Below are 13,081 nucleotides of genomic sequence, written 5' to 3' on the forward strand. Positions count from 1 at the left end.
TCCTGATAATTTATCAAAAGGTTAGAAAAATCTTATACCTTCTGAAAGTAGAAATACTGCTATTGATGAAATTCAAGTTTTACATTTGCCATTTCAACATAAGTAAAGCTAAGGATTATTTTATTAAACTGTTTGTATATAAAGATTTCTGAAAGATTAGTGAGCAATTACATAGTACTTAATGGACCATATACATAAAAAAAATGAAATCTGAGGTTGATGATACCTACATGGTTTCTTTATCAGCATAAACACATGAAATTTTATTCCAGTTCATACTGTTTCTTACCATCCCTATGATAATCACTGATCAGAGTTTGGTTTGGGCATTAAGTATTTCAGACTATGGTCAAGAGTCCTGGGTATATAACAAATTAAGGAGTACTTCAGTCCTCCATGGATTCTTTGTGTATGTTGAAAGGTACCTAAATTAAATTTGTTAGAAATCTGAATTATAAATGATCAGATGTTTTACAGGATTAGAGAGAGGGGGAAAAAAATCAAGCTATTTTCTATTTAACAGTGCCATCTGCAAGGCCAAGAATGAAAGCTAAGCTTCTTGTTTAGAATGGTTTTATTTAAAAGTAGTGGGAGCTTACTATACATTAAGATTATTTTCCTCTCTTGTTTACAGAGGCACCAGAGAATTATACAATAGAATTGAGTATTTAAAGACAAGTAAAGTAGAACAAAAATGTGTGGGTGTCAGGAGCAGCTTTTCATCATAAAACTTCTTAGTGAAGAGTTCCTAAGAGCTGGTGAAGCTTCCTCCCTCAAAAGTGGTAAACAAAGCAAACTGACTACCATCGAAGATTCTACGTTATAAATAGTTAAACTTCATGGTTCCTCTGAAACTCTGAGCATCTGAGCAAAAACAGGTGGAATTTAAATATCTTAGTATAATTTTGAGGTACTCTCTAAAATATTAGATTCTAGCTGTACTTTGGAATATTTTTATAGTGTTACCAAACGTTATATTAGAAACAGCCTTGATCAAGTTGTTTTTCTGTACTGGACGTTGTATTTCGCAATCAGAATTTGTGCCAATCTGATATGGGGCAAAAAGCACTCAACAGGAGTGAAAGCACACTATAAAAAGAAAAATTTCGTAATATAAATAGAGATACAAAGGGTTTTGTCCTCTACAAGTCAACTGTTAGCTTTAATCCAATCTAGAAACAAGGAGCATTCATACAAGTGTCTTGGTCAAAAGTTTCAAGCTTTCTGTTAAATAAATATATTTTAGAGGTCCTACATGACTGTTTGTATAGCCTTGTTCAGTTCTCTGCAACAGTTAATGATCATTTATGAGCTATCCAATAGCTTTTTCTACAACACTTCCCTTCTACTCCTCTTAACAGTTTTATTTCAAAGCATCTCTACAAAACTTATCGGGAAATAGCATAAGATGTCACAATAGTACAATCCTTTGAAATATTCTGTAACACTACAAACTAAACTAAGATCTGCACAATTGAAAACTAAGTAACAAGAACTAGCCATGAATAAAAGTCCATTTACAGCTGCTCAAAAAAAAAACCCACCCCACTCTAAGGTAATTTTAAAAGTAAGTATCTGATGAAGAGTCAGTAACCTAACCAATGTATCACCAGAAAGCAGTGACACACACCACTTTGCTATATTGCATACAAACGCATAAGCTTGTAAAGAGTTGAAGATTTTTTGACAGAATTCAAGACATCTATTATCATTAATCTTACTGTTCTATCATAGATAAATAATAAATAGTATTATTATTCTGTTTTCATAGTGGGTACTATTCACATACTCTTGAACGTGGGTATGTGTAATGGTCTAAATAGAGCATCCCATAGCAGGTTGTAAGCTTTCCCCACCCCCCCACCCCCCCCCCCGCTCTCCCTTTTAAGCCTTTTGGTTTGTTATCACTCCAGTTTAAACAGCACCACCAGGAAGCCATTCAAAAATAATTCACCATTTAAGTATCTGGCTGGCACTCATTGCACTACATTTCACATAATGCATCTCCCAGCTGCATCAAAACTTCTTGGATTAACAGTGTACCATGGGGGGTAGGGCGGAAATCTGCTAGGGAAACAAGTTAACTTTAGTACACGTATAAAAAATGGCTGACAGCTTCCCCATCATCAGAAGCTAAAGCTCCATCAATTACTGTTGACAGCAACAAAAACTGATGAATTGGCAGTTAGAAGCACCAGATAACAGGATCAGTTATATTAGTGCTATAGTGGTAAATGACAAAGTTTGAGACAGAAAAAGCCAAGTATTTTGCTTTTAATAAACCTGGAAAGTCGTCTATAAAAATATACTATAAAAATGCACATTTTAACAAACATACCTCAATTTAAAGGAACAAAAAATAGAAGTTTTACCTATTTTCTGTCATGTATTCCTTCCATTATTCCTCTGAAACACACAAATATAATTGGCAATGTATGCAGCTGAGTACCAAAATAAAGAACTCTTTGGAATAGCACAGAATACTTTTCAAGTGTCTTTCTTCATAGTTAAAGTATTTTAAATTTTCAATTGAGAACAAGGAACTAAAATTTTAAACTGGATCAACTAGTAGTTCTGATTAGAGCCCTCTCAGAGCACCAAAATTAATTTTGTGTTTCTCCCCAACACAACTTGCACTTTAAATATTGCTTCCTATCTCAAATCATTTTCTTAGTCCTTAACACAAAGGGAAATACGTTAATTTTTAAATACATCATATGTAGGAAGAAACATGTGCTTACCAGGTGAACATAAGGCACAAAGTATCCAAAAAGTGCACCTGGTATCCCAAAAGCCCAGATTCGGTAACCAAGAACTTTGAAAACTGAGAAATTGCAAATCTTTTTTCCAGGAGGAAATCTGAACTGTCCCTTCTTTCCTCCCTCCTTGTCTTTTGTGTTGGGAACAAGGGGTTTGTACGTAAAGCCAGCCAGGAACAAAATAAACGTAAGGATGCACAGGACCCGCAAGGTGTTGTATAGGCCAACAGAATCGATCAAAACTCTCAAGAGGAAGGGCAGTGACACAGTGAACAAGCTGCTGCCTGCAGTGACAATGCCATTCACTAGTCCAAGGCGTTTCTTGAAATAGTGCCCAAGAATGACCAAGGACGGCTGGTACGCAAACGAGCAGCCACAGGCAAATACGATTCCATAGGTGAAATATAGAGGTTCAATGGTGCTACATGAAAAGAAAAAAGAAAAAAAAAATCATTAGTGTTTTGTACAGCACTGTATGCTCACATTCACCTACCATATGCAAGGCAGTTTTTCAATGAATTGACACGCTTACAGAGTCAGTTAAGATTTTGTATGTACTTATAGTTTAAATGAAATGAAATCAGCTTTTAATTCAGCTGTTTTCTTCCACTGAAAATTTCATAGAATTCACTGAACAGGTAAAAAAGCCAAGTATAATTACACCCAAAAAGTCTCACTACAAGTTTTAAAAATCACTGTTAGGGTGAATCAGCCAAATGCAAGTTAAACCATCGCTGGGTTTTGCTTTTCTCTTTTCCAAAGAAAATTACATTGGTTTGATTTACGCATTTCTTCACTGTGCTAGCAGTTCAAACATAGAAGTGAACACTCCTCATGGACTCAAAAAATAAAGTATTTACATAGTTTATTATGAAAATACAATAGCAAAAGTGGAAAACATCATTAATAATAAAAAATAAAACAAAAATACTGTCAGTATTTGGTAATAATACATTATTAGCAAATTATAAACTTTAGGTACTAATCTTTTTAGACAAAAAATCCCCTTTTTATTAAATATTCAAAATTCAGTGTTTTGATCTAGATATTGGATATGCTAAGAAAGAAATAGGAAAAAGTTAATAAAGAATGAAACATTCCAGCTCTGTTTAGGGGAATCTTCATCAGAAGGTTCTCCACCATTGCCATCTACTATACTACTGAAATGAAGCAGAGCCATTGTATTAGATCACAGGGAGACATACGACATTAAAAGAGGTGCTTGTGCAAGAAATCTTAACAGTATGAAGTAACAGTGTTACTATAATTAATTAGATTAGTATCGTAATATTAATAAGTCAAAGGAAGAATTTTTTACATTTAGATGAAGGAGGCAATGTGTGAGAAATGTTTTTATACAAGATTCAAGATGGTACATGATGATTCATTTAATTTATTTTATGCTGCTTTTTCAACAAACTATGGGCTCTTTTCTATCAGCCACCACCTACTTTTAAGGCAGTTACAGAAAACCATTTAACCTGTTAGCCAATATATTAACTTTTTTTTTAAAAAAAAAAAAGGACTATGAATACTTTATGTAGTGCTTTTCATCACAGGTTGTTATCTATATAGCAAAATACAGTCCACAAGCTTCCCATGCAATTACAGAAATTTTTAGAAAATAGTATTTGACTAACAAAGGCCTGACACCAGGAACTCTGCTTTTGTGTACTATTGTGGAAAAAGTATTTGTGTAACATAATATTGTTGCTTTCTGCCTTAAACTATCAATTTCTGAAACTGATTATACACAAGGTAAGCCAGCAGAAACAACATAAGGAGGAAAGACTGATTACCTTTATCAATGGAAAATAACCAGGCAAAATAAAAACAGAAGTTATAAAACGAGAGGAGGACTGTAATACAGTAAAGGACAGAACTTCTGCTGGCACCTGTAGATTCACTCAAAGAGTCTGTAGCATGACATACATAGTAAAATATTTTCCTGCATTACGAATATTTTTACATCTCAGATTCCTAAGAGATAAAAGTTACATTAAAAAAATCAGTTTGTAACAAAAAAGCAGTGAACGATATTTACATTTACTGTACAATATTTTACTTTTAGAACATAGACTTCTGTATCTGAACTATACTCCCTAAATTAATTGATATCATAGGCATAAATCATTTCAGTGTAAGTACCATAATGAAACATCAAGAATGCACATTAACATGCCGCGTACTCCACCAAGAATTTACCCCTCTCATCTCAAAACGCTCTTCAAATTCTAAAACAAAGTTCAAAAAAGCTAGAATGTTTATAAAAACTTTACAAAATAAGCTTCCTTCGCATGCCTTTTCTGCACCTTTGTTCCATCGGATATCAGGGAAACACAAGGATGACAGCAGTTTGTTCAATGGATGAAAACATCTTTCCTTTACCCAGAGATTTAATTTGTAAACGATTGTTTCAGTATTAATCACTTAATACACTACTGGAAAACAAGAAGGAAGACTTTTCCAAGATGCATTCTTTTATTTTTTACCTCACCTGTGGTAACAAGCCTCTTAGAAAACCTACTTCCTGATATTTTTTGTTTGCTTTAATAAAATTAAGCAAAACATTTGTACTTGGATTAATCTAAAAATATAATAAAAATCAGAAGCTTGATCAAGTAACAAGAAAACAAAGCTTTCTTTTTCCCATAAATGTAAGTTATTCCAAGAATAAATATAAACACTAGTCTCAGTACCTAGGACTGAACTATTTGCCTTCTCTTCCTATAAATCTGTGGATGTGTTTTTCACATTAGGGGCCACGTGCCCAAACTAGACTTATTAGTTCAGGCATAGTGCCACACAGCATGGATATTCATCCATCCAGGTGACAGCCAGCTCACATCTGTCCGGTTCAGACTACAGGCATAGAACACACATTTTCGTAAGCCTGACTATAATACATTTTCATCTATATAGGAAACTTTTCTGAATTTTGCTTTTGATTGTTCCTGTACTTATTCTGCTAAGGGTGCAGCAAAAAGCAGACTGAGAACTAGAGGTAAATGTGGCTTTTTTCCTGCTACTTCTTACTCCATCCTCACTAATCAATTTCTGCTGTTGACTAGAGTAAGTGAGTAAATTTCCTGTTTCCTCATCTTCTACTGGGCATGTCCAACAAATCAGCCACTCAAACTACTTAGGATTTATTCTGCAAAAGTTACAGAAATTACAAAGTTAGGCATTAATCTGGAGAAAGGAAAATGTTCAACTACTGCTCAAGTTTTTTCAATAACACTAGAAAGAACTGGGATACTTTTAGTAAAGCAAATAAGCCCTAAGTATATGTTATTATACCAAGGTTTTCACTATCTCTGTGTTTGGCAATTGAACCAGTAATGGAAACATCAAATTTTACTAGAACATTAACACCTTCCTGTAGGTGTTCCTGTGGCGTATTTATCAACATTAAAACAGTGTTTTAAAAGCAAGTTGAGGGGACAGGGCAGGGGAGAAGACAGAAACAATGTTTAGGTACCTGCTAAACCACAGCATACATAAACAAACATACAACAAGTTTATCCAGGACAATGCTGTTGATCTCATAGCATTAGTCTTGCTGTTGCCACATTTATACATAGTGGTTCCTGTTAAATAGGGAGTGCTGTGACAAGGTCACACTATATTTTTAAAGTTATTTTTGAAATTGAAAGTACTACTTGGTGTTTGCACAAGTCATAGAAAGAAAAAAACAAAAAAGGTTTCTAATTAACAGATAATATAAAGTAGTACTGCTTACTCTTTCATATTCTGTTGACAGAATCAGCACTACCTCTACACTGTAAAATTGGTAAAATACTTTGAATGTAACAAAAATAATTTTTTACCTTACAAAAGAACTGGAAAGTAGTCCAACAAACCCTACTGCAGCTCCAGTAACAGCTACTTTTCGACAACCAAACAGGTCTGTGAATATACTGACTATTGGAGAACAGAAGAAGACCATCCCCATAGAAAGAGAGCTCACCCATGCTGCAAAATAGAAAAACACAGAGCTTTAGAAGACCAAGTGATTTAAGCTTTCAGCTAACATTTGTTTTAATTCAGCAACATAAAATCTTAGGTAACAGCTGGGTAGCAATTGGGTAAATATTTTAGAAATAATTAAATACATTTTTAATTATATTTACCCAACATGGTAAAAAAGCCTAACCAATTCACATGATCAACAAATTTTAATCGGCTCAATGAATGCAATTAGCTACAGAAGTTGTTATTATTTTACTTAAAAAAACCACAAAAAAAACCAAAAAAACACCCCACCACAATTAATCCTCCTAACTAACCTAGTATTCAAACTGATCACTAGGCCATTAAAGATACCTTTGAGGCTCCATATCTATACCCATTCTGACATAAATTAGTACATTTCACTTTATTTAATTTTAGACTTTAAGGACTTTTTTCAGCAGACCTAGCTGTTCAATGTTAACAATTTTTTAACTTAATTACATAGACCTAGATAATACTGAACATTAATAATGAGTAAATAAACAATAGGCTTTTACACTGTAATGTACACAACCTGAGCTAGCACAACCATTTCCATATATAATGGGAAAATATCACTACATCTGATACTGTTCCAGCTTGATAATGTTTATAAATGAGACTTTAGACCAAAGTACAGTTTCAATAATAAGTTTCAGTTCAGGTGAGTACACTATAGTTTTAGCCACAGGTGTGGTTTTTATTTCAAGCGTACCAAAAATTTCTTCAAATTAACTTGAGTAGGAGATAATTTGATTCATTTTAAATTAAAATTCAACTTTCTGCATCATACCAGTCCTCCCAGGGCATAAAGGTAAATCAAGCTGCTGTAGCACAACAGTTACAAGTATATTCAGGCATGTAAATGTCCCCATCTATTTGGGGGGCAGGGGGGAGGAAAGGTCTAAACAGGCAGTGGAAAAAGATGTTGATGCAAGATGCATTGGAAAAAATATTTTAACTTCTTAAACTGCACAGAAAATGGAAGAAAACTTTTTCAACCTGAATGGATTTTAGATTATGTAACTGGAATATTGTTTAGGATATCTTTCTTAAAGACACAGTTAGATAAATGATTGTGATTCAGTGATAAGGGCAAATAAAATTATCTGGGGGGAAAAAATATAATGAGGAGACCTAACGTAGAATATTTTCAAGTATATCTATCAATACCAAGACCTAAAAGTAGTGTTGTCAAAGCGCCAGTGAGCCGTACACATCAATGACGACCCCATTGTGCAAGGCACTAAAGAAGACAGAGCAAAACAAATAAGCAAACAAAAAAATTATTCTTCAAAGAGTTTACAATGTAAATGAAAGACAAAAGAGAACAGATGGCTAGAGAAAAACAGAAATGAGAGTACAAGAAATAAACCCTTTATTTTAGGGCAAACAATGATCTCAATGAATCGTGACCTAACTGTTTGGAGCAGAGGGTATTATTGAGGTTTTTTGAGTATGTGTTAAATATAATGGAGTTTCAAGACACAATCTGAAGTAGAGTGAGGTACTTGCATGGGTATTTCCTGGGTATGACTAACCCAGACAGGACAGCCCTGGCAGCCTTGCACCCACCTCTGCCACAGAAACGTGAGCTGTGTGAATGGAGAGCACAAAAGCCTAGGGAGAACAAGGCCCCTGTGACACTGAAAGGCCAAGACCAGATTAATGAATCTGTCCCTTCTCTTCCTCTCCAGTCAGGGAAGACTCAAATGCACCTTGGGTGTGGCAAGAGATGACTTGGAGATCTGTCCCATCTTACAGCTCAGATGGCTCCTGATGTTGCAAGACAACATTGTACCAACTACAACTCATAAGCAGGAGGTAGAGAAGTCCAACTTCAGCAAGACTCCTCATTCTTTCCCAGAGTGAGCTATACAGAGCCTGCAGTTCTACTGTCCAAAGGAAACTGCAAACACTAGGAGGTAGAATGTCCATGGCTTTCTGTCACACACACATACACACACACCCCCCAAATAAATGGTAGCTCCACCACCACGAACAGTCCTCAGCACCTCTGCGTGACTTGCAGGGCAGCACTAAATCTCAGAATACTTGTGACACCTGGGGTATCTCCAAGGCCAAGAGAAAAGGCAGATAATTCTTGAGAAATATGCATTACAAGACTCACTGTCATCAGATTTACAGTGGTATGAAGGTACCAAGGAATGCTTGAGCCTCCTGCCAGCCTTCCTGCCTAGGTATGAGAAGACACAAAGGCAACTGAGGACTAGGCAAGCCCACCAGAGATTACTGCTTATGAGAATCCAATTTCACATGGACAGGTACATGCACCACATTCATGGAGACAAACAGGTAAAGAAATCGGGCAACTGAAACAGTTGAAGTAGCTTGCATAAGTTCAGACTAAATTAAATTACTTCAGAGCCACAGATACGATTCCAGCAGTCCTAATTTCTAGTTAGTACAGGCTGTGATTCAATTAGCATTCTCCTTAGTGGGATCAAACAGTTTACAGTACTTTGTAATGTCTTAGACAGCTAATAAAATAATTGGAATATAAAAGCCTGAAGTGCAAACATTCAGCTCAAATTACATTCAGTTAACATTACGCTGACTTTGTCTCTTCATGCTTCCAGGTACTAATGGAAGAAATATGCCCTCCTTACCACATGATTCTCTCTTTTTTGTTATAGCAATGGCAGGCAAAGCCTAAATAAAAGAAGAAAGGTTCCCACTGATTTTCAACACAAGAGACTGGTAAGAGGAAGCACATTGGCCTCATCCAAAGCATTTCGGAACAGCATATTAAACTGCAGAAGCAGAAGCCTGTGCTTTACCACTTATCTATCTAATGGAAACTGGAGCCCTTCAAATTACAAATCTAATAACAGACTCTTGTGTCCTACAGAAATGTAACTTAGATACGTTGCTGGCATGTCTTGTATGAACAGCTTTATTATTTAATGAAAATATCCTTGAAGCTTAATTTCACACGTACGCATAGTTCAAGAAAGTTTACCATACCCATCCTTGGCAAAGAAACCCAGCACTGAGAATTAAGATACAAATAGAACAGCACATGTCTAAATCACTAATTTCCTTAAGGCAAATAATCCTTGCTGCAGTATCTTGATCCTACAAAGAAACTGGCGGCTATAAAATATACTCAATAGATCCAAGTAATTTTCAATTCCACTTTGCTCAAGTAAGTTTTCAAGCATTCTTATACTTTTTTACTCAGTATGAAAAAGGTACACTTGTCTTCCATGTTTTTTAAATAGAAATTACAACAACTGTCCCAAATAAGTACTAAGAAAAATTACAAATGCAGCTTGCCAGAATAGCAAAGTTCTCTAGAGCAGTTATTACTTATTAATTAAAACATTTCTGCTCCAGGCTATTGGCTGCTTTCCTGGCCACAAGCTGGCTATATTCCACATCTGCTAACCCAGATACTAGCACAGAAGCTAATTGCTACATATAACTGTATTCATATTCATATACAAAATATTTTGATTGCAGTAGAAGAAAAGCTATTTCTGCTTTAAGGACTTAAACTTCCTTAAGGCACTGGAAGTTAAGAATTAGCTTCTCAAAACATGTAATTGCAGAATAACGAATTCCCCAGCTTCCCTAGAAGATGGAACAGAAGTTATCACTGAGCCAAAAATATCAGACCAGACAGCCCATTGGTAGCATCTATACTGAAGTCTGTTCATGGAAACACGTAACAATCACAAACCCCCAAACTTTATGTTAATAGAATTATTTTAAAATGAAAACTCACAGCTGCATTTGTAGTGAATTGATAAAAGAACATGTATGTAGTTCAACTATATTCTGAGTATATGTTCTCATATTTCTTTAGTGATTTCTCTGTTCGAAGGCCTACAGAAATGAAACTATACCACGTACTGCACAATTATGCCGTTTTACTGTGAGTTTTAATAATCAGCCCCATTTTAAAGAGCTTCTCTTGTTTTCAGCTATATAGTATCTAACTATTCACAAAACCATGCCCATTGTCACAGGCAGATTATGTAATACATATTTATATTCCAAACTACAAATCAAGCTGTTTAATGTTTTAGTTCATTATTTAGACTCAAGCACTAGGACTTATGACGCAACAGAAAAGAAAGCATTAATACCATATTGCATTGGAATGTTTTATCTTGCATAAATTTAAATTTAAGGCTATTCATCCATAGCATTCCTCTTCACAGTCAGAGTTTTTCTATGTATTACAATAAAAATCTTAGCAGTTTTATCCTCCCAAGTGTCTTTCAGGTGGTTGGCTTAACACGGAGATAACACCCTTCATTCTTTAATGAACTTCAAGGATTTTTTTAATATGCTCATAACCTTAATTCCTCTGCTGTAAGAAATATGAACTAACGATCCCTGCTAAACTTCCTCTTGCAACCTATGGTTTTATATGTCTTTATCAGATCTGTTCATACTAGTTTCTTCTCCAAAATGAAGCATCTTTTTACTTTGACTATTATAGAAGATATACTTTTCCCCCTTCCCCCTTTACATTGAGTCTAATTGTATCATACTGTTTCAAAGCCAAGTTAGTCAGAACTGCATACAGTATTTAATATAGGACAAACAATAAGTTTCTGTGCTAGTGTAATTTTTTTTCTTTTTTTTTTAAAAAAGAATGTATTGCAACTGATTCAGAGTAAAGATATTTAAAAAACTATCCATGACCTTATTCTCCTGCCAATGATAATGACTGATGTAGAGGCCCTTTTTTTCAGCACGTATTTGGATTATATTTCTCTCCACAAGACACATATGTACACTGAGTTTAATCTGCCATATTAATCACTCAGCAATAACAGAAGAACTCAGCAAGTCTCACCATCAGCCACCAACATACACACAAGGACAGAGTACAAAGTTTGAATTTGTCCAGCAGCTCAAAAGGAATCCAATTAGTGCCTCCAGTACCTAGCAGGTGATTATTACAGAATATAGAGCTAGTCTTTTTTCAAGTGGTGCACAGTGACAGCACACAAAAACAACTGAAACTGCAATAAGTGATATTCCAATTAGGTGTTATGAAACATTTTTTCACCATGAAGGTAGTCAAACACCAGAATGAGTGGTCCAGAAAAGCTGTGAAGTGTCCATCCTTGGATGTATTGAAAGCTTGACTGGACAAGGCCGTGAACAATCTGATCTAACTCAGAAGTTCAATCTATTTTTTTTAACTTGGCCCTCCTTTGAGTGAGGGGTGCCAGACCAGTCTCTTCCAACTCAAATTATTCTAAGACACTATAATGTATGGAAGAATACGGTTCTAAAACCCTAATTTAGTTTATTGAAAAACTGGATTCTAAAGATCATGTTAAACATTAGCAGTTTTTCAGACAAAAAAATTTAGGTTGGCAATATTAGGCCAACGATAAATCTGTTTGTGAGTCTTAGATGTAAAAACTCTTTCAAGAACCAAACCCTGGGGGTTTTTTTCTCCCACTTAGGAAATGGGAACGACTTGGCGCTATCCTTGAATTCTAAGCCAATTAGGTCCTTACACAAATCTCACGAAACTCATTGTTAGCATTATAGATGTAAGCTTCATTGCTTAGAACTACTGTATCTCCCTCCTACTGATGTGCTTTTCCTATCAACATTGTTTTATTCTTGTTGCCAGTGCCCGAAAGCACAGGGTTACCTGTTGCCTAAGGCACTCCAGGTACAACCTCTTTTATCCATTATTTTTCTTTCTCCATGGAAAAGCTAGTAATTTCCAAAAGAGGGAACTGTTAAACACGTTAGGTAACCAACAGAGCAACAGAACCATTAGACCCAGCAAGTATCTGAATACTCTCCCATGTCCACACACAGCCTCTGTAGGTCAGCCTCCTGGAAACTGCCAAGCCTATTTTTAACCAGCCTATCACTCACTACCCAAAGATGATGCCAAATGCCTTGTGCTACATGCCTTGCTTACACACGCCTGTGAAAATTGTTTCAAAGCCAGCTCAGCAGCTTCTCATGAATTCTGAAGAATTTCATTAGTTGTGTGCGCAAAAGGAAGAGCTACTTAATTTCTACATAGCTGTTCCCATTACTGAGCAATCCACAGACTGCACAACAGTACACCAATAGAAAAGGAAAGCAGATGTTGAAATCACCCTGAAAACAATGATACAAGCTTGTGCTAAAGTACTGACACTTTTAGAATTCCTATGTCGAGGAAGTGCATTGCTTGTTCTATTCAAGAGATCTGCTGATCCCATTAGAAAAAAAAGTGTGTGATTAAAGGACTAAAAATAATTTTTTGACATAATGCTGCCACAGGAAGTAATCTATACTCTGAACTCAGGTTACGTGACTACAGCTTTCAGTTT

At 35.5% G+C, this 13,081-nt stretch overlaps 1 protein-coding gene across 2 annotated transcripts in view; it reads right to left on the minus strand.

The window, feature by feature from the left end:
• The window catches only part of SLC16A10 (solute carrier family 16 member 10), a 91,270-nt gene that overhangs the window by 21,285 nt on the left and 56,904 nt on the right, over positions 1 to 13,081 (minus strand). For both annotated transcript variants that reach the window (XM_080388200.1, XM_080388199.1), the window contains 2 exons: positions 6,590 to 6,734; positions 2,742 to 3,180 (listed from right to left, as the gene is read on the minus strand). In XM_080388200.1, coding sequence (XP_080244326.1) covers positions 2,742 to 3,180; positions 6,590 to 6,734 — 584 coding nt within the window. The remainder of the gene's footprint in view (positions 1 to 2,741; positions 3,181 to 6,589; positions 6,735 to 13,081) is intronic.

Source organism: Falco punctatus (genome assembly GCF_963210335.1).
Source record: "Falco punctatus genome assembly, chromosome: 5".
Classification (NCBI taxonomy): domain Eukaryota; kingdom Metazoa; phylum Chordata; class Aves; order Falconiformes; family Falconidae; genus Falco; species Falco punctatus.